At 43.6% G+C, this 23070-nt stretch overlaps 1 protein-coding gene across 4 annotated transcripts in view; it reads right to left on the bottom strand.

The window, feature by feature from the left end:
• Window positions 1–8619: 8619 nt before the first annotated feature.
• The window catches only part of CSNK1A1 (casein kinase 1 alpha 1), a 34698-nt gene continuing 20247 nt past the window's right edge, over window positions 8620–23070 (bottom strand). For 2 of the 4 annotated variants that reach the window (XM_064459016.1, XM_064459019.1), the window contains 6 exons: window positions 22020–22159; window positions 18760–18838; window positions 17692–17766; window positions 16334–16440; window positions 15326–15474; window positions 8620–10139 (listed from right to left, as the gene is read on the bottom strand). In XM_064459016.1, coding sequence (XP_064315086.1) covers window positions 10132–10139; window positions 15326–15474; window positions 16334–16440; window positions 17692–17766; window positions 18760–18838; window positions 22020–22159 — 558 coding nt within the window. In that variant the 3' untranslated portion in view covers window positions 8620–10131. Of the gene's footprint in view, window positions 10140–15320; window positions 15475–16333; window positions 16441–17691; window positions 17767–18759; window positions 18839–22019; window positions 22160–23070 lie in introns of those variants that run through there. The other 2 variants (XM_064459018.1, XM_064459017.1) reach the window with 2 other exon arrangements.

Genomic DNA, 23070 nt, shown 5'->3' with positions numbered 1-23070 from the left:
TCACAGGGTTGTTGAGAGTCAGCCCAGACCCACCCTTCCCAACTTCACACACCAGTGACCAAAGTCCGGGAGCCAGAGGCTCCAGCTGGAGCTGCAGCGCCCAGTGAGGATTTCAACACTCAGCCTTGCCCCAGGTCTCACAGGTCCTGGAGTGGGTCTGCCCAGCCCAGGAGGACTAGAAGAAACAGACCAACTTTGTACTTGCTCTCAGTTAACAAGTGACATATTTAGGAGAAAATCTGGGCTAAGTGGGATGAAGGAGCCAGAGCTGACTGCTTAGGGGTGGCACAGCACAAACCGGGCTGAGCCCAGGAGCCCCAGATTCATACAGGACAGAAAAACCAGTTCAGAGCATTTTAAGAAATGCCCTAAAATAACCAGAAGAGAAACCCCATCTGGAAACCACCTCACACTTCACCCTCCCACCAGCAAGGGGACAGCCCCTACCACCATCCAGGCCACAGTCAGCCCCAGTGCCTCAAAAGTGGGTAGAGGGACCAGGAGAGAGGCTCAGGGTAGATGCATGGGCTGGGACAGCCCATTCAGCAGTGGTAAGGAGGCTCTGAGCTCCTCGCCTGCCAGGGGCCATGACAATGCTCTCAGCTGGGATGTGGGAGTGGGGGGCTGGAGCCTCCTTACAGTGCAGGAGCAAGCATTCCCAGGTGGGTATGCATTTGCCTGATGAAATCCTGCTGACAGCAGGAACAGTGCTTCAACTCAATGGCAGCTTTGAAAGGTAGGTGTTGGTCCTACCCTGCAAGCACATTAAAAGTGCTTATCTAACAGGACATGCAAGTCAGGTGTGTAACTCTCCTCCTAGAGGGTGCTGCCCCAAGCTGGCAGCCTCCCCTCCTGCTCTGCAGCCTGGGAAAGCCAGCTGCCCCAAACCAACCCCAGCAGGAGCAGACACTGCACCTGGGGGCCTCTCTGCAGGAAGGAGACTGGGTGGCAGCTCACACGTTTTAATCCAAAGCACTTCCCACACTGCACTCCGCCTTCCATCAGCAACACCTCCCTACTCCAGCTATCAGGCAAAGCCAGACTAGACACTAGGGATTTACCACGCTCCTCCTGATGCGAGCTGAAGCAACAAGCAGTTTATTCTCACCCCATCTGAAAGAAAAGCAATGTTATTTCTTGAGCTGGACTGTGGGGACCCCAGAACCGGGTGGGTGGGTTTGAGAGGGCAGCCAGACTGAGCTGTGTTATCTGGCTGATATAAAAGTCTCTTTCACTACTTCATTTTGGACCCATGTGCAAAGCAGCACCAACATTTGCCTATGCCCCAAAGAGCAGCAGCAGGTTAGCCAAGCTGGCAGAGACACAGCTGATCCAGCAGACCCACAGAGGAGGCAGCCCTGACCCAGCTCTGCCTGTGCTGCTGGACCACCCACATCTCCTTTACAGGGTCTTGCAGCAGAGCTGTTGAAACACTTCAGCCAGCCTCCAGCACCATTGCTAGCCTGGCATAGTGGCACCTCCAAACCCCTGTCTGCAAAGCGCTGCAGGAAACATTTTTCTTGGGGAGAGAAAGATATGGCAGGTCCCCTGGCATTCACCCCACTTGGGGCACAGCTCCATGGACTGTCACAGCCCTGGCAGCCAGGCACAATGATGAGCTTAAGGCTTCAGCTGCTTTGTGTGCACATAAGATCATCCACAGGGTGTTTAGCAGAATCAGGGCTTTTCCCAAAGAGGCTGCTGGCACACAGCTGCAGGTCCAAGGACAGCAGGGCAAGCCCTGCAGAGCTGGCCCTGCTGTGGACATCTCCAGCTTTCCGATCCCACCAGGCATGCTGACATGCAGGCTGGGAGCAGAGCTGCTGCAGCAGTTACAGTACCACCTCTGCAGCAGCTCACCCCACACAGCCAGTATGCTCGCGGGTGCTCCCTAGCACCAGGGTGAGGACCCAGCCACAGGGGAGATCAGCAGGGTGCAGATGGGACTGAGGTCTGGGCTGAGCCAGTGCTTTTTGAACCCGCTCCAGAGCAGACATGCAGGTCTCCAGACCAGGGCAACACCCTCAGGATGCCAGCAGCCAGCTCCAGGACAGCTGAAGAGCTGTCAAGAAAGCTGACATAGAGCTGGCTGAGCCTTTAGCTCCAAGGATGTTGGCAGAGAGGCTGCGATCAGGACTTGTAATCAAGCCCCAGTGCTTGATTACTGCATTAAGAATAAAACCAGCCATAGATCCACACAGGAGGCTGCCCTCCCTTCTAGAAATGGGATTTGGGCACAAGCACTTTTCTCCTAAAAAGTGTTCCCTGGGGTTTGAGATTCCTTCCCATCTCACCAAGCTCCCCTTGCAACACTGATCCCGAGTACCCCACATCCCCAAAGGACTACAGCTCAGCCACATTAACAAACAGCAGCTGGCAAGCTATTTAGAGGAGCAGGATTGCTCCCAGCACCACTTTTCTCTCCCATTACCTGCCAGAGCCTGCAAGCACTGCAGGAGACCACCCCACTGCAGCCCTGCACATACTAGAACCTCACAGGCTTGCCACCGTGCTCCACATAAGCACCATGTGACACCTAGAAAGAGACAAGCATGCGACAGGCTTGCCTATGCCCTGCTTGCTCCAGTGTCTTGTATTTAAGCTTCTTCCTAGAGGTTATAGGGAAGTTGCTGCAAACTGGGTGTTTGATAGACATGGTGGCATGAAAGGATACTACAGCAGTGTGACCCTGAGTTGGGCTGGCCAGCCCCAGGGAGGCTCAGCACACAGCTGCTCCAGCAGCGGAGCTCCTTTGGGTAGCCAAACTCAACACTGGGGTAAGAAACAAGCCACCTCCTGCAGCCACCAGCCCCGCCGGCCTTGGGCAAGGAGCCCTGCAGAGGGTCACCAGGGTGTGCCACACACCTGGCTGAGGCAAGGCAGGCTGCTCTTGCCCTTGAGCTGGGGCTCACCATGCCCCAAGCACAGGGCCATTTGCCCTTCAAAGTCCCTCACTGCTGCCTCAGCTGCTGGGCTCTGCTGGGCACAGCTGTGTCCCAGTTCAATGAAGAGGGGGTGAAGGGCAGCTGGCCCCACCACCTCTGCCTTCGCTGTGTTTACCTGTCACCCAGCAACCCTGCTGAGGAAAGCAGAGCAGCACTGGCTCTGCTTGCACTGCCTGCCTGGCTGCTGAACCATGGGAACACCACCAAGGCAGGGGAGAAGGGGAGGCCAGCAAGCAGGCAGTACCATGCCTTCCCTCACCAGGGGACAGGGACCAGGCAGCTCCCCCGGGATTTCCCAAGGCTGGGGACAAAGTCCTTGAGGGAAGAGAGGCAGACAGCTGCCCCCAATATCTTGGCACTGGAACACAGCTTGTGTTAGAGAAATTGCCTCCTGCCCCGTGAAGGGCCATAAATACATTTAAACACATCCTGTACTGTGTGTCCCAGGGACACGCAGGTGTCCCTTGTCACCCATGTTGAAGTACTTCCCTGAAAAAAACAGCCCAGGGAGAGCTGCTTAGCTACAACTGAGCCAGTCTGTCCAGTGCCATGATCGACCTCTCTGTGGCCACTGAAGGGACCCTGCCCTTGCAGCCACACCTGCCTGCAGCTGGGGTTTTGGGAGACAAGACAGGAGCAGGAGAAGTGGGCCAACACACCCCATCAGTCTTTCACTAGGAAAGGCTGAGCCCAGCACAGATCAGACTCCACAAGCGTTTGCACTTTCAGAAGCAAAACCAAGCCACTTCTGATCAGCATCAAGTACCCAAGCCTGTGCTTTGCCTCCTGGGAACACACTAACAGACTCTGCCAGAGCCTGCTGGTTGCTGGCACACAAGCCAGCCCCAGCAGGCAGCATATGGCTCCACGCCCAGCTCATATCCCACCCGCACTGCCCCACAGCTGGGAGCCCCCCACCAGCAGGTACAGGGAAGGTCAAGAGGTGCAATGGAAAGAGCTGTTGGCAAGAGGGAGAAAGGTCACTAACAGTGACTTATACCCATCATCAGTTTATGGGATTTGTCAACAGCTTCAGGCTAGCCAGCCAGGAACTTGTTATGACTGCATCAGCTCAGCTTTAGCACAGCAGCACCTTCCCACACCAGGGGCGCAACGCAAACAGGGTTTACTGGTGCTCCTGGGTTACCCAAATGCAAGCAGCACAGCAGGGCCATTGTAGCACAAGCCTGTCTAATAAAAGCCTTCAGTTAATACTTCCTGGGCAGCCCAAGGGAAGAATGGCCACAGCTGGGTTCCTCTCCTTTGCTCCCCCATAAGAAAGGGGTCTCAGGAAGGAAGGCGAGCACTTCCAGGATGTGAGTCAGCAGGAATTTCTGGCCATACCTGTTGTTCAGTTACCCGAGGTCCAACTTATATAATGCAAGTGCCAGCGCCAAAGGAACATGAACACACACCCCACCAGGTAACCCTAACCCAGACACACCTGCTGTGAACAGCCCTGGCCCAACACCAGCTGCTGCCACAGCATCAGCCACTAAGGAGGAAGAACGAGCGCAGCACAAGCCAAAGCTGTGCTGGGAGAAGCCTTCAATACACAAGAATGAATCTATTTGCTGCCTAAGTGATTCTCCTCATCTCATAGGACTAGAAACTGGCCTTACCTCTCTGCTCTCCTCCCCCATTGCCTGACTTTACCTGCCTGAACACCAAGGCAGGCAAACACATCCTTGCTCCTCTCTGCCTGGCTTGGGCAAAGCCCTACCTACAGCTGCCACAAAGATCTGGCAAATCCTAGCAGCAGAGGCCAGCCAGCTTGGTCCAGCTAGGGGCCAGCAATGAGAAACTGCTTTCAAACACTGGAGCCAGCTGCAAGCCCCAAGCTGGTTCTGGTCAGCCCCCTGTACCTACCTGGGGACAGCAGAATTTGTGAAGTGTCAGCCCTTGCAGTTGTATAGAGATGGGCTCAAGGATCTTTAAAATCACCCACGCTGCTGAGAATTAGTTACCAGCTGGCATACAAAACCCACGAGAAGTGTGTGCAGCAGCAAAGGCAGGCCAGACAGACATCAGGTTAAGCAATGCCAAGGAGACCAGCCCTAAACCCCACAGGTTCTTGGTTAAACACATCTGATGGTCTCATTTGGAAAGTCCCACTGCACATCTCTGTGCCACAGCAACATATGAAGGACTCACCCAAGGTACAAGGAAGGGAAAGGGAAGATTTGTTCATCATGCCCCTGGTCTAGTGGACCATGAGGTTCCACAGTGCACAGCTGAGTCATGCAAGTACCACCGCCCCACCTCTGCCAGTTATCTGAGTTGTGCAGAGTGGAGCACCTGCCCTGTGTATTTACAGGGCTGTAAAGGATAAGGCCCAGATTTATCATTACATACAGGGGCTTTGACTGCAACAAGAAAAGCTCAAAAGCCCGTCTACCCTGTATGACAGCATGTACACTCCTTCAGGGTCTTCCAATCATCTCAAATTGCTTTCACTAAAAAAAAGTTCAAAGTCCGTCACCTGCAAAGTAGCCTATGGCTACTTTGGTTTCAAGGGTGGTGGTGAAGAGGTAGCAGTACAGGGAGCCAGGAGCCTGCTCTTTGGGACACAAGCAGCACACACAGCCGTTCTGAAAGAGCTTCTCCACCAGCTGTAGATGATGATGCTATCCTTCAACCTCAGGAAGGGAAAGAAGTGAGGTTGAGACCAGTTACATTTACAAAAAAACAATCCACATTATCAACAGGAACTAAAAGGCTCCCAGGGAGGGAAAACAGCAGTTAGTCCTAAGTGTGGTCAGGTCCTTCCAGAAGCAGCCCGAGACAAAAATGCCAAGCTGTTCCCTGAAAAAGGAACTACATCGCCTTTGCAGTTACTTTTATGGACAAAAATAACTGGAAGCCTAATCACTTGAGTCTGGTGTGAGAATACTCCCTAGCTCCTCCTGATTTCAAGCTACCCGAATTCAGCACTAGCAACAGTCACATCTAAGAATATCTCACATGATGCAAAACCTCAAGTTAGCATCTTAAAAGCTTTCACACCTTTAGTACTGAGCTTTGCAAAGCAGCTGAACCCACTGCGGTTCCTTTAAATGCAAAGACAGAGTCCTGTGCTTTGGAAGCAGCCTTCCCTTAACACACCACCCCTTCCTCCATGGCTAACAACAACACAGCCCTGGGTCTATTTTAAAAAGCTTTGTTAATGCAGCTGAGAATGACAGTCCTTGCGTCCTAGCAAAACAGTCAATCTCAATTCTTTGCATAGAGAGCTGGTACCACCCTCCCCCCTTTCCTGTTCAGCCCGGGATAAGGAATATATTAAAGAGCCATTTCCACTTTAGAACAGCCATGAATGGTAGTCCTTCTACTCACAGGCCCTGTTAGGGGGGTGGGCACTTCCTCTGTGTCATCCCTTGCCTCATGTTTCCTGAGGCATCAGTGCTCAGAGCAGAGAGCTCTTCCTCCCAGCCCACTTTTCCTTTTTGTCTGAAGCCTGCCATGCTCAAACTTCTATTATGACATCAAGCTGATATGAAATCATGATTTCACTGTGATTAAGGAGCAGATGGGGCTGATGGAACTGGCTAAGCAAAATATCTTCTAAATTGGAGAATGCTGTCAAGAAAAATTAAAGCCTTATGCAAAAAGCCAACTTGGGATCAGAGAAAAATTCCACCTGGAAGGGTCTGCAGGGAAGTACCTAGCCCAACCTCCCACTCAAAGCAGCACAGCTACAACTGAGGCCCCCTCACCTCTGCTGTAGTCGGTTTTAAGAAAAGCACAGCACACACAAGTTCCTGCAAGTTGTAAGCAATGCACCTGTAAGAGCCAACTGCGAGAACAGGCAGAACAATGCAATAGCAGAGCAAGTCAACGTCTAAGCTCAGAAAATAACTCCCATACAGATATAATTCAATAACAAAGAAAAATCAAAGAAAGTTAGGATGGCACACACTGGACAGGCTTGACACCTACCAGAAACATATCTAACTTTGAGATCAACAGTGTTTTCAACACAACCAGGGCTTGAATTCATCACTTACTACCAATACTCAACACCATGCAGAACAGTAGACAAGGCAGTGAGAGCAACATTACTGAATTACTAATAACTGAGACCTAGACCTGCCTGCACTTCTTCGAGCCTTTCATGAGAGAAGAAGAAAACCGCTCTCGATTGCCTGTAACAAGGAACAGCTTCAATAGATTAAAAATAATGAACCAGCACACTGCACGTAAGATCACTCCATGCTCCAAATTCAGCGATTCTTTAGAAGGTAGCCTTAGGATGCCTCTCCGAGTTGTTTAAGGAGAGTAATAAATTGCTTTGAAACCCTGTACACAGTTTAGTAAGATCACTAAGAGCCTGTTGTCAGTCATTACCTGAATTCTAGCACTTTCCAGGGAACAGGAGGTTGTAGTTCTTATGCTTTATGGCCTGTGTTATAATGATAATTACTTGTAAATGGCCTGGGATTGCTTGCACAAGATTGACTTTGCATCAGGACACTAGGTAAGAGTAAACCTTCCAACACAAACGATTTGCAGAGCTGCAAGCAGAAGTCAATATCCACAGTTTTTAATGCTTTCAGTTTTAAGTCTTCATTACAAACCAAATAGATTATACAGCAAATGAGTGTTCAGTATCACAGCATCTCTTTAAGGAAGGTTGCCATCTTGTTCGCTGTTCAGCACATCTGATGCAGGCTGGCTTTCTGCAAAGCAGCATGACACATCTGACAGTTTGAACTCACACTTCTGTGCAGAAATAAAGTCTATTAACACACCACGTCTGAACAACTAACTGGACTCCGTGCTCCTCCACAGGACAACACTTGCAGATTTCAGAACTGCAAACCAAGGCATTTTGACACTCCAAACATATGAACTCTTCTTGCTTACAGTGCTTATCACGGGCATTTTTGTTTCTACAGTTTTACAACCCTCATCAAGTCATGAATAAATGTAATGGACAGAGGGAACAGTTTCTTCTCCCCAAACCAAATTATTTCCTCTGACTTTTGAGTATCTCATGTCAAAGCAAGAAAAGTGATGCCAAAACAATTCTGAGCAGCCACTCTGAAAACAGCTGCCAAGGCGGCATTTCATTGATGCTTCTTCCCCTTCTGCTAATGCATGTTGTCAGATGCATTGCCTAGACAGTAGAAATGATATATAAGGACATAATATAGTACTCTAGATACCAGTTCTTAGAAACACACCACTTTTCATATGAAAACATTGCTTGTAAAGCATCCTACTCAGGTGGGGCAATACTCGAGTGTAGAAAAACGAGCTACATTTCTTCTTCCACCTTCCAGGTAGCAGAGAGACCACTCTGACTTGAAGTTTCTCAATGTGCACCGGTATCTCTGAAGCCTGGCAGACTTTTTGCCTCCCTGTACTCCCAGATCATCTATATAAATGTTTGTTAGCACACAATGTTCTCCAGCTAAAGTTTAACATCATCTCAGGGCAGATCCTTCTCATAAAGAGTATGCATAGTGACCACACAGGAGTGCAGCCTTAATCCACATTACCACTCCATGACAGAGAGTGGACGGTGTAAGTTTTATGACCTTAAAGAAATGGTTTTCAAAATGAAAGACCTTTTCAAACAGTAGAAGTATGTACTGTGAGCAGGAACTCTGCTACATGCATGGAAACTGTCTAAAAGGCTAACACACAAACAACATTTACACAATAGGCATCTGGCAGCATTTTCAGACTTTTTTTAATTTATTCTGACATGCTATAAAGGAATAAATTACACTGTTAAAGAATTACCAGCAATAAAAGTATTTCTTTCTTTCAGCTGGGCTAGAATAGGAGTGAGAAGGAAGACAGCCTGGGGCAGTAACCAATGTGAACTCTGCATGGTGCGAGGCTGTCCCCAAAGAACAAGAATAAATCTGGTCATATCCACTTCACAAGAACTTGAAAGAAAATGCCTTGGTTTAAAGCCATCCAAATACTCCATTCAAATTTTTCTCAAAACTAGCAATCACAAGTCAGTCCAGCCGATGCATGGCACGGCAATGCTCAGAGCCTGCCAATACCAGGTCTGCAAAAGATGCCATTTCATTTTTAAAAATCCAATTTTAGTAGAGAGGGCTGGTCTCAAACAACAAGTTATAAAAATGCAAGACTGCCCCTTCCCCATCAAGGAAAAAATACAAAATTTATTTTAAAACAAAATGAGGAAGAGTTACAACACTAAATCTAAAATGATTTAGAAAGAAATATGACTTCTTTTGCTTAACAAATGGCCTCGAAACTTGGTTTAAAAACAGGGTAATGTAGATTTTTCAAACTGAATTAACAAGGCAAATTTAAAAAAAAATGTAATTTCCTTACAGAAACAGCTTTTAGTTTTTTAATGAACTTGTAAACAAAAAAGCTCCCGCTTCAAAATAAAAACAAAATCCCAGATCATATAGATGTTTACAGTGATTACATTTATCTAAGCAACTTACATACAGGTTCAGTTGTAAGATGTTAACTAAATTTTGTGACAAATATGCTGTTTTTCCTTTTATACCAAGAACATTATAGAGTTAATGCAGAGTCCTAAAGATTATCTAGTAGTCGCTAAATTTCTCTTAAGTCTTCACTTTAGATGCTGTTATTTCTAGCACAGGTAAGCAGGCAGAGTCTTTCATATGCTTAAAAACTGGAATCTTTGGTTACTACCATGTCAGCTGGCTTGGTATGTTGCACATAGAAGCCAACAACTTTAAGAATGTTTTAAGTGTACAACTTTCAAAACCCAGGGAGGAATAACCAGAAAAGAGTGCTCAATTGTGATAATTGTAAATGCTCACAACTGTTGCCGAAGACTGTTCATGCCATTCTTCCAAAACAATGAGATCTCATAAGCAGTGTAGTTCAAAGTAAAAAGGTAACAAAAATTGGCATATGCACAATTTTCTCCACTTGTGTGTCAACCATTAGTTAACTTTTCCACTTGAAAAAATGCAATAGAAAACTGGACACCATGTTTCACTATCTCAGTAATATTCACAATTACAGCTGCTACAACTCAAAGTGCAGCATCATTGACACTGCCCAGAGCCAGTTTATACTGATAGTAAGTTCTTTACACCAAGTAAATGGTTGCCCACAGCCACTGGCAAGTGTACGTATGAACTAAAATTTCTAGGATTTGGGGAGTGACAAGTCCTGCTCCGATCTGCTCTGCTTTGTCCCATCCTCGCCATGCTCAGAAACCTGCAAGATAAACACAAGGGCAATTTACTGATACGGGATGAAAATGGGAAACAGCCTTCACAGAAGGAGAATTAAACATCAGTTATGGTCATTCAAAGGGGAAAATGCTGCTCTGTCTCAGAATTGCAGAGTTCCTCGTGTCCACTTCCAAAGCTAACCAGCATTTGCCACCACCCTTTAGCTCAAACACACACACCCCACACCCCCCTCACACCTACTGCTGCACTGGAAGACAGGCTTATGCACCAGCTGGATGTCATAATCCTCAACTAGGAATTCAGACCAACAGTTTGAAAACAAGATGTGTTTTTGCCACTAGGAAGCAGGATGTAATTTCATAGGATTGTTTTCTACTTGTCTGCAATGTCTCGTGTTTATATCCTTGAAAGTCAAGCTGTCATCTGATTGCAGTAATACTTTTCAGAGACACATCACACGGAAGGAACAGGAATAACTTACCTTACAGTAACTGGTGTTCACTACATGCCCACATGTACGACGCTCTGAGCAATCAAAACAGAACCTTTGACAGCAACTAGGAACCCAGCATACCTTCTGTCTTTGGAAGTGAAACAACTCATGCGACAGCAGAGGTGGGGCATCAAGAACAATGCTTTTAGAGTGCAGTACTCCAAATTACAAGTTCAAGACATTGTGGAAAAGGGGGAGTGAAGGAATACATACACAGATCTCAAAGAACCAGTTACTGTAAGCTAAGCCAGTCTGCTCTTCATGTGACTGCTTATATACTTATTTCTGGTGACTCAGGTAGCAGCACTGTGCTTTAACGAGGTAACAGGAGTCTCAAACAAATACTTTGCCAAGTGAGTCTCCATTCTGGATGCCCTCCAAACAGCATGGTATTCTGCTGAAATCTGAAGTCACCTCAGCAGCAGCCCTGAGTTTTTGCAACAGAAATCTCTTCACAGTGAAATACAGACAGACCTGACCTCAGCTATGGCCTGTGCTGTCATCCAGAAAGAAGCAAGTGCAAACAAGTCTTAAACATAGCCTGCCATTCAATCAAAAATGTATCTGGGTAGTACACAGAGGAGAGCTTCAACTCTTCCAGAATAGGCTACAGGTAATTTAGAAGAGATTCAATAGCTTTGTTTGAACCCATCTTATTGCACTGAAGGACAATTCTCTATCCAACACTAGCAATTCTAACAAAAAAAAATCCTGCACCAGAATTAAGACAGTCATTCCCACTTCAGTGCAAATCCTCACAGAAAGCCCAGTGATTCCGTATACCAGTGGAACTGAAGTTGTCCGTAACCTTTACTCAATGCATACAAGAGTTACACAGTTTTTCCATTTAGTGCGTTCAGCATTGAACACTGATTCATCACTTGAACCACTTTCTCCATCAAAGCAGCCAAAACTAAGGCAACAAAGGAGGAGTGTGCTCCCAGTGCGGAAAGAAACAGGTCAACTCGCTGCTTTAGAACCTGGGCACTTCAAATGAAAATGGGATCCTGAACCTGAAGACAAAGGACATGCTAACAAGGGATATGCTGCTATTTGCCAGAATACCTCAAATCTAAGGTATTACAGGCAAGAGAAAGCCCAGCTCTACAGAGAGCAATAGGGAACTGGATTCAACCCACAACATCCCTTGCAAGTCCTATTAAGACTACACAGAAGTGTTCCCAAACAGAGCCCAACCATAGCTGTCAAATGAAATGCTGAGACATCCACATAGCACACAAGACTGCCAGTACAAAGAACGTGCTGAGGAATTTATGCCAGCATCTCCCTAATAGATCTTCACTACATACAGGGTCAGCTCAAATCTGCACATTCATCACTCCTTGTCCCTCCAGAATGTTACCTGAAACTCTGATAACCATTATGATATATGAGGGATACTCAAATGGTACTAATAAAGCAATAGCTGCAGAGCTGATCAATAGGGGAAAGTAACTGTACCATCATACTCTAAGAAGCTCCTCTACTTGAGGTGTTTAAACTTTTTCTCTTTTAAGTAGCTGCAGGGACAAGCAGTGAGAAGTATTCAGTTGTCAACTGGCTAAATCTCAAGTACTGAACTAATAGTCTGTTCTGAAAAATACTGCCATGACCATAAGTGTCCGGTGAATGCTAATGGGACTGCTGACAGGCTTACAGAACTCAATACTGAAGTGAATAAAAACATCTCACAAGTGGAACTGATAGACTTTATCCTGGGAATTGACTGCTTGCGTCAGTTTTATGACTGAGGGGAGCTGACTGAGCATTGTTACAAATCACACCTCAACAACTGCTGCACCGTCAAGAGACTGAGAGCTAAACTTCCCAGAGTCAGCAGAGAAGCTCTGTCTGCTGAAACGGTTCACCTCTCCCAGGTTCAAAACCAGCTGATCTTGCTGTTACAAAAGACACTGCATGGGGTTCCAGAGAGGGACAAGGGAGAAAAGAAAAAAAGAGAAAAAAAGACCATTGACAGAACAGGCTACCCTGGAACCAAACAGAATATTTAGCCTGAATAATCTACAGGACTCAGTGAGATGGTTTAATACGGATCTGAGCTATGGCAGCCAGGAATATCTATAAATGAGTACACTGGCCAAACAATCTAAGTCATTAAAGTCTCTGGACATTGACTGAAAGAATTAAGATTTCACTACCCTCCCCAGGTGCACATTTTCAATAGTACTTGCACCTTATACAGTATTACTGTAAGATTTCAACCAATAGATGCACCTGTAAACTGCTACTTCCAGTACTCTTGTTAAACTGGATATGGTTACCAGAGGGGTATAATTTGATACCGTGAAGCCTTTTAAGCCACTTCAGCATAGGCTTTGCTACAGCAAGTACATAAGGCTTTAACTGAACTCTGGAAAAAATAACCAGGTATTTTCATTAATCTTCAATGTGACAGCAACATATAAGCCACACAGCTTCCTGCCTGAGCTTAGCTGGTTTCAGAGAAATCTTCATTAACGGGCCATATTCCCAACAAAAAGGCACGTAGGATTTTAGAAATCTGGAATCTTTTCTTTGATGAATAGACTAAGCTAACTATTTTAGGAAGCTGGGGAAGTCTTCAGATGCCTGACATGCACTACTTTAATGCTTTGCTGACATTACAGCTTGATGGGTCCAAAGATCACAAGCCTTTTCTTCATGATGGGGAGGGGAGAGGAGGGAGTCACTGTTACTCCATGCAAAGGCCAACGAAATTTAGCTAGACAAACAGCAACCTCCCCACAGCTATAGCAATGGGCCTCTTTATCAAAGGATAGTGCAATGAGGAATGTCCATCAAGAAACAGAAATGGTCTATGAGGTCCAACTGCAGGACAGCTTCCCCATTACTCATGCTTGTCAGTCAGCTGCAGCTTTGTGCTTTGTCACTAAATCATCACCAGAAGGTGGAGTCAGGTAATAACAACCTTTTCTTCACTTATGGTACAGCCCTTGGTCAGAGACTGCCTGAGCCAGGACAGTAGCACATTACAGCTCAGAATACTTCACCAGCAACAGTATTTCAAGAGCATACAAATTGATTCAGGGTAGCGTCCATTTACAGATCATCGCCTCCTGTATGACCTTCACTTTAAGCCCAAGACATTGTGAAGAATCAAACATTTTTGCTGAGATTATCTTCTCCTGCTCTAACTGCCAAACTCTCCACACCCCGCCATTGGGCTGGGATCAGCAGTAGGTTCCGAACTCCACTCATAGGTTCTGCATTTCAGGAAGCAATCTCAGCCCGGGTGCTTAATCACCGAGTCTGCTACATTCCAGTGTTCCAGCTGAAGGAACTGGTTTACAGTCTTCAATGCTGTAACATCTGTTGGCTCCAGCAAAACAAGTTGGAGTCCCTATGCCCCAAAGAATCTGACATTTAATGGTATCTTATTGTATTTTTTTTTTTCTTCAAGAAACCATTTCAGACTGAGTCTTGGGAAGACCAGCAGATTGTTTTACTACTTTTTTCTGGATGAAGTGTTATATTTTTGGATAGCTCTTTTGACTAAAGCCACATGGTAATGTTTGAATGCTGCCACAATACATGAAAAAATGTTTGGAAGAGTTTATTATAAACACATCTGCATTTCTTTGACTTTCAAGTCTGCCATGTTAGTTTTATATATAATTTTATGCATATAAAGTGAGAGTAAAGACAAGAAAGTACTGAAGAGTAGCAAGTGCTAGCAATACCTCAGTACATAATTTAAACATAGCTTCTCTATTCTCACTTGAACAACCTCATTGCTTCAATTTTTATCCACAGCTCACCTTTAGAAATCACTTTCGTTACAAAACTGGCTGTAGTAGTCCCTAGCTATAGCAGTTTCACTCTAGTGACCTACTAGACTAACACTAACAGATTTACATCATGAAAGAAAAAGCTTCTAGAGCATGTAAAAAAAAATCGTGTCTGTTCAGAACTCAATTTTTCAGTTTTTACACAATTACATCTCAAACATTTCACAACATTTCCCTTCAAAACCATAACGTAGAAACATTAAAAATAGTCAAGAAACCTGAAGCCCCACCCCAGAGCATCCAAAAAATTCTGAAGTATCAGAAAATTGTGACTTAGCAGTCCAAACCAGTTTGGGATTACTCCTTGATGTAGGCAAGATATTTTGATCTCACTGGTCCTTTCCTTTAATTCCAGACCAGATGTCTCAATGTAAACCCACTGGAGGAAGCCAGATCATTCACAATTTTCTGTTTCCAATGTTTGAGGTATACAGAACAGAAGCAAACCCACAGCACTATACCAGCCAGAACAGAGTAGAACCCAAAGTCTCTAGATCCTTGCCTAGTTAATGAGAATTATCACTCAAGAAGTGTTAGGTCTCGGATTTTGGATTGTATTGTATATTTATATATATATAAATATATGTTTGTATATATAAAATAAAAAAGTCACACTCCCAACACCAAGTCAGTTTCTTGTTTTTGGAAAGTGGTTAATGCAGGAGCAAAAGATGCAGTGGTTAAAATGACCCAACATCCCCAGAAGAAATGATATGAAGAACAAGGACATTTTGGTATAAAGTTAGTAGTCAAATTCTCCAAGGACGTCTTTTGTTTTTGCTTTTTAAATTAACAGCCAAATATATTTTTTAAACCACCTCCTTGATCTAACACTTAAATCGCTGACATTGTCCAAATTAGTGTAATTTTTTTTCCTGTAACGTCACTTGGTTCTTGGCTACTAACCTTTCATGTTACTCTTGGATTTGTCAGTTTGCTTGCCTGTGGGGGTTTGGGCCTGCTGCCCCTGCCCACTGGAAGAGGCTGCCTGCTGTGCTGCTTTCTGCTTTAACATTGTCCAGTCGAATGTGTAGTCATATTGGTGGTTCAAGGTCCTAGAAGAGAGTGAAATACTTTACAGTAACACATCATAACTTCCTTAATGCTAATCTAAGTCTTTGCTGAAAACCCAGCACTAGAGGTTAAGTCTTTTTGTAAGCTGCTTTGGAGATTATGAATAGTATATAAACACTAAGTATTATTATCTTAAAAGGGATTTTTGAAGCAAACCAAATACCATCAAGCAGCATTTTCTTCACTGTTTATACTGAAGTTGGAGTTTGTAGAAGCAGCACTTCCTCACAACCCAGCTTACCCATTTGTCTGCATTGAGGCTATCAGCTTCTTTTTCTTAAATATATATAGTTTTAAGGAGAAACTGCAGTATTGCAGAACATTGAATAAAAATTGCTTTGGATTCCAGAAACCTAGAGGGGACTCTTGAGATCAATACCAGCCTTACTTTTTTGACAGATACTGTTCACTCCACAAGGTTGAGTTTATGTTCTGGTTTCTTTGACAAGCTCAATGAAACTGCACCATTCCCCTCCAATGACACAGATCTCCTGGGCACACTGCTAGTCCCATCACCAATCTCCAAACATAAAAAGGTTCAAACACTTCTACCAACGCGCCAATTTCTTAAGTTACTTGCAACAGAACTTGAAGCATGGGCTCAACCCTCTAGCATTAGTGGTCAGATTATGCAATGCAAAAATAACAGAATCTTTTCCCTCATATTAAACAGTGAACAGTATTTTTAAGGTCCTTTAAACAGCTTTTCAGACTCTGAAATGGAAGTCACAGAACAGCCACACACACACAGAGCAGCTTTCTGCAGCGCAAGTCCCACAGAACAGTTATCAACTGGTAAAGTACTGACAATTCTCTGTACTTTTCCACTTTGAGACTGACCTGAAAAGAATACGGAATAATTGCCTCAGATACATGTAATCTGGTGCCTCTTCAAAGCGCAGGCCACGACAGTAGTTCAGATACATGGCAAATTCTGCAGGGAATCCCTGTAAGTCAACAGTGTTAATCAAGCCATGACTTGCAGCAAAATTCTAACAACCCTGTTAGAAGGCAGAAAAGCTGTATTTCTGTCTATAATGGCAGAGAAAAAACTGGATGGAGATTCTGAAGTGTAAGTTCCACTTCGCTTCTAGTTATTAATTTATTCTGTACTTCAGAAAGTGGATATGATCAGCAAGTTACAGGGGAACATTCCTTCCGCAGAATTGTTCCCTGATGTATGCTTTGCAGTCACATGTCCTCTGCTACCAAAGCCTTCAACATACAACACATTTAAAGCACTTCATTCATCCTAGTTAAACCTAGTTGTTATTAACTAGGTGTCTGAAATAAGCTGTAACTGTGTCTTAACCCCACTCACGTTTCCTTGATAATCTACTTGAACATACTAGAGGTAAGGTCAGTTACCACTATTAAGTGTGCAGACTTAACCCACAAAAACCTCTTTCAGAGATTGCCTGCTTTACATATTTATACAGTCAATGCTATATTAAAGCCTATATGTAAACAGGTAATAGCATACAGCATAGAGCTTTACTACAAGAAAGAAAACACGGGGTATAACAGTTCAGCAGTTTGGAAGACGCTGTCAGACTGTAAGGGTATATAAATGTGAGTAACTATGAAGTGCAATCCTTGGTGCTGCTGTTTGTTGTGCAAAAACTACCATGTGTTCTCAAGGACCTTTGTTAGCAATCATGTGGCTGCCACGGTTCAAGAGAAATCTTAAGACCCAAAGGATTGCGTTGGAAAAAACGTAATGTTGTGACATGGCTTTAAAGATCACTTGACATCCAATTCCACTATATCCTCTATTTGAGATACAGAAGACTATATGAACCATCTTGAAGAGGCAAAACCAAGTACAGGCAAGCTATACAGCTCTGCCTTGGTTCTATTTATCTAATAGGGCACATGTAGAACTTCCACAGTGCAAGTTAAAGAAATAAACAAGCCTCACCTAAGAGAGCTGCAGAGCTTGCATAGCTGACAGTCACCAAGAACTGGAATGATGGTGGCATGAACTACACTGAGAAACAGCAGCGAACGCCTGGTCTGTTACACACGTTCACAGTCTTGCTGGGCGGCCAAACACAAGGCACCCACAGCTGCCAGGTAAGTATTATTCAGCAGCAAATGCCATGTAAGACTGTCTAATATATTGGCTATAGTTTAAAAAAACACAAGAAATAAAAGAACTCCCATTTCACAGTATGACATCATTTGGAAACTCTTACCTTACACAAAACCTCAACAGGAGTGGACATTTTCTTTTCACTAATCTTTTCATACTTTTGCTTCTTTGTTGCAGCCTGTGGAACACATAGGTCACAACGTAAGAGATATTGTGCAACACTGGATTAACAAGGACAGTAGCAAAAAAATGACAAAAATCCTTTGGTCAACCAGAAGTATTTTACGTGAAATCACCAAGTCCCACACACTTATTGCAAAGAGAATGAAGGTCAATCTGGTATTAAGATTTGGACACAGTTTAATATCATTTGTTGCAGTCTAATGCTTCCATCACATGGCACAGCTCATGTAGTTCTAGCTGCTGCTTTTGTCTGTTAAACAGACTGGACTTGCATTTACATTTGCCAAAGTTCTATTAATTCCCACTCAGTAACCCACTCAACGGCTGCCTGTGTTTCAGTAAGCAGCCATTACATTCATTTGCAGCTGAAGAGTTCTAGTTTTTCACAGGCTGCTTGTCTTAGAAAACTTGCAGCTGCAACACCATTTGAGTTACACAACTCACATGGAGGAAGAGTTAAACAAAAACAAATCACTAAAGTCTACATAACAGAAATAAGAAATATTTGCCAGGCTTGTACTTGGCTACCATACATGAGAATACTTGAATCAAGCCTGTTACAGCTAACAATTATTCAGTCATGCCATAAACTGGGCCAAAGATATCACTAAAGCTGAACTTGCTAGGTGAGAGATTATTTCCATGCTCTCTACAGCAATTCAAAAAGCCACTAACACTGTTATTTTCTACTTCCCAAAAAGGGCCTCAGCATACAATGGGACAATAATAATTTGCAAAGATGACATAAGCTATTGTTTAGCACAACTGTTAAGACAGTCAAACAACACACATTTTGCCTGCTGCACAAGAAGCAGAAAGATCCTTTCTTCTGCATCCTATAAATATCATGCCTTGGGAAAAGCTGCTTTGTATAACTGAAGCTAAACATTACATACAACCACCTATCCAGGTCAGCAGGCAGAAGCATGATACCCAAACATGACCAAAAAAAAAGGGGGGCGGGGGGGAGGGAGGCAACATAGCCTACCTTTAATCCTTGCCAAGGCAGACTGGTTCTGTTAAAGTACATCAATACATAGCCTAGAGACTCCATGTCATCCCGACGACTAGAGAAAGAACACAATGAATTATGCATTTTGGCATTTCATACTTTATCCCAAATAGTAAAGGCATTAAAAAAAGAATAATCAAGGAATAAAACAGCTAAGACATCTAGGTGTTCAGGATTCCACAGGCAGGCATGTGACAAGTCTTCAAAAGCAGAAAGGAGATCCTACTAATTTTTCAAGCAAGGAATAGTCAGTAGATATTGTGCATGGTAAGTTTCCATCTGCAGTTACATTAAAATAATTTGGGAAACATGGAAACTTCAGAAAATTAAGAAATGAAATATTAGAACGCCTTTCCCGTTTAATTAAGTAGCTTGACTAGAAACTAAAGTTTTACCTATAGGAACCATGGAATGCGTTGTAGGAGATAGACATGACATTAGCCTTAACTTCATTAAGGAAGAGTTTTCCTTGAACCTTGTCTCAGTCTGGGACTGATACTGAACATCTAGCCCCAAAAGGGCATAACTCCTTTCCTTCCTCACTTTTGTTAACAAACCCTGAATTGTCTCCATGATTTTTAGAAGACGAGCAGTATTTAGAGAGGTGCATGCAAAGAGGTGCCTCTACATACTTCCCACAAGAAGTCAGTTTCAAGGCAGCAAGAGAACTCTGAAGTTATCCATCCACAGACCTCCCTGAGAATTTGCACACAAACTCTCATCTAAAAGGCTTCAAATGTTCTCTCTACTGCATATGCTCCAGATCCATGCTTCAGCCATGTGAACACCATCATATTTTGCTACACAGCTTTCATGATTGCTAAGGCTAGTACAGTTCACTGAAGCAGAAAAAATGTTCCATGATTTTTTTCCTCTTGGCAAAGTTGCATCTTCCCAGCTGTGGTAGAATCAGATTTTTCCTGACTGCCCCTCTGCAGCTGACATCTATTTAACATGAGACACAAAAATAACTGATTTTTTTCTCCTCCCAGCTCCCTTATCAAGAGAACCTGACAGGTATTGCTGCTGCTGCTTTGCCACCCAAGCAGATCTGCAAAAAAAGCGCATTTAAAAGGTGGCAGGAAAGACTACATATCTACTAGTCCCATAAGGAAGCAAAAGGCTGAAAGTGATATTGCAAACAGGATTAAACATATGGGTGAGGGTAAAACAGCTCCCTTTAAGTGAGAACAATCTGTAAGAACCTGGACAGATCTACCTCCAGATTGTGGTATTAGAAGAAAGAAGTTGTAGGTGATGCTTTATATTATAGCCAACCCAATATAACCCCAAACGTCAAAATGGCCTGCCTATCATTCTCTCAACTTGTATTCCAGCTCTCTGACATTTTGGGGAAATGGTTCAGGGAGCTATTCCACATGAAAATCAGCTTGGCTTCCTTAACCATTTCACCACAGGCCAAAAAAGCCCTAGCTGTGCCCAGGAATCAGGCAGGGAAGAGAAGATTGATTCACCCCTCTTGACAGCAGCTAGCTCTGAGGTCATCTCAGCTGTAACATGAAAGCACAGCCAAAGACAGAGGGATGAAAGTGATCCTAAGACCACAAATTCCAACCTGCAAAACTTATTAATTCTATTAGAATTGCAGATTTTATTCATCAACAGGATTCAGCAAACCGGTATGGGGCCATGACAAAGTTATATTTTCTGAGAAGGCAGTGGTAAATTCAGAAGCAATATAGGGATTAATAGTTTCCATCCCCCATCCAGTTCACTGCTTTAAATATTTATTATGGTTTTGTAGTAGAAGACATTTAGTTCTGTAATGGATATATTACATTTGAGTGTATATTGATAAAAGTTATTTTCAGGATTTGGAAAACAGGACAATACTCTGTTACTAAAATGAGAAATGGATAACATTGCAAACAGCTCCTTGAGAACAGGTGTCTTTACATATAGGAAAGCATGTTCTGTAGCAGTTCAAGTACAGTACTAACAGTTGAAATATTCTGCCATCAAGTTTCTCTTGATTACAGGAATATGTTATTTGTTTGCCTCGACAGTTCAGTAGCTTTTAGCATGCACCAAGCTATATTTCTAATTATATTAGAATTCCCAGTACGATCATATATGGTACAAGACCTCCAAATAATTTCAGAAGTAGTAGTTCTTTGCAGTTCCCTCCCTTCACCATAAGCTGCTAGAACAGCTATTCCCTTACATGAACAGCTTGGGTTCTATGAAATGTACTTACTTTAGAAGTGACACCTGTCATTCACCCTGCTTGACCCACCTGTCAAGTAGGCTTAAATAATGACACTGACAGACAATAAAATAGACTTAAGGAACCTTAGGGAAATTAGAGCAAAGAGGAAACATGGAGCACTTTAAAGCACCAAATATTTGTAGGTTACATGCTCTGCTGAAGTTGACCACTAGAAATTCTATCATTCCCATCCTGATTAAACTGAAGGCACAGACCTTCATGGAAGTTTTAACTATGTGTAAGGGACCTCAGCATCGTGCGGTAAAGCCACACTTATACATTACAACATCTAGGCATACAGGTAAGGAAAAGAGGCATTGCTTCCTATCTCATGAGTACCTAACACATGCTTCCAAACAACCTAAAATGCTATCTCCACTGGACCGCTGCTAGGATACCATAGCAGCAATATGCTTTTGATCAGATGATAAAAGCATGATTAAAAGGATCAAGCAAAGCTCAAACGTATAAATACATATATACACACACAACTATGGCTGTGTATACCAGAAACCAAAATACAGCATCAGTGAAGTAGATGATCTTTAAGTCCTTCTTGCAGACAAAAGGATAAACAATAGTTAACTGACGTAAAGGGACAGTGAGAAGACAGCAAGACACCAGCTTTAGAATACCCTTTCTGGCTACAAATTGCACCTCAAGCCAATTGGTAGTGGCATCAGTGGATACCAGCACAAACAGCAAAGTGCACTATTTTACTTCTGAAAGTCCTCAGAGATTCACGTGAAAGTATACCTTATCCTTTAAAAAAAAGGTACACAAAACATCCACCTCATGCCTGCAAGACTTAGACTCTATTCAAGAAGCAAACTAGTTGCTTGGATCTTACACACACCCCCTTGCCTAGGCAGACAGAAAGAAAAAAGCAGTTGCAAAGGGATATACACACTTACTCATAACATTATAACATTATTTCAAACACTTTGGAAGCTTACAAATAAGAATCTCGCAGCCTCCAAAACCACAGTCATCTCCTTGAACTCACCTCTGCTCAATACCAAGATGTGCATTGATGCTGGCATATCGAGCTGTGCCAGTCAGATTTTTGTCTTCTCTGTATGGTATGTGTTGCCTTGTCCTGTTGTCCCGGTACTTTTTGGCCAAACCAAAATCAATAAGGAATAACTTAAAAGAAAAATGAAAATAGATTATATTCTTATACAATGCAAGACATCTTTCACTAGGCATTAGCTACGTTTTAAGGCATCCACACAATGTAACAGCCTACAGTTAAGAGGAAGCAAAGTAGCAGTGCAGAGTCAGAACTAGCTTTAACTAGCCACTTTGAAAACTTAAAGAGTGAATTAGTTCAAGCCTTTTCTCAATCCAGTGGAATAGATTAGATTGTGCTACTCAGCATCTGTAGCTTAGTTCTGCAACTGTTTTATGTTACTGTTGTAGTCGGTATCACATTAGCTCTATAACTACAATGCACAATTTAGGAATGAATAGTATGTGTGAAAGCACACTTCACAAACACCCCCCCCCACTAGAGCAGTTTACACATATAGTTAATGGCAGCTCAGCAGTTTAATGCAAATGATGCACATCCTGTATTCTTCTCTGTCTCTAACACTGGCCATTCTGCAGAGCATAAGGCCAAAACCTTCAACAGCAAACAAGACATCTTGCTTTCGATCATATGCTCATTTTAAGACTACCAGTACACCATCACAGCACAATGACACACTTGCTGGTGATATTAATACAGCCAGGAAGCTAGAACCTAGTACATGTAATCCAATTTAGGTTTCTAATAACCAAGCTTGCCAATGATTTGATATTTAGCAACAACTGAGTACGTGCTAATTAGCATGCTAACATACAACCTATCTACAAAGGTTAATACAGACTGTACCTTCTTATGACAAGATTTCAGGACTAGGCAAAAAAAAAGCTGAGGCAGAAGTACGTAAGGAACACTTCAAATTCTAGCCATCAGTATTCAAGCTACAAATCATCAGCCTGAGCTCCCGATTCCAATGCTGGATTAATGCTACAGGATCAAGGACTACAGTCCCTACAGATTAATGAAT

This window comes from Phalacrocorax carbo, chromosome 8 (genome assembly GCF_963921805.1).
Source record: "Phalacrocorax carbo chromosome 8, bPhaCar2.1, whole genome shotgun sequence".
NCBI lineage: Eukaryota > Metazoa > Chordata > Aves > Suliformes > Phalacrocoracidae > Phalacrocorax > Phalacrocorax carbo.
Note: the sequence above shows the minus strand (reverse complement) of the source record. Positions and strands in the feature narration are given on the sequence as shown.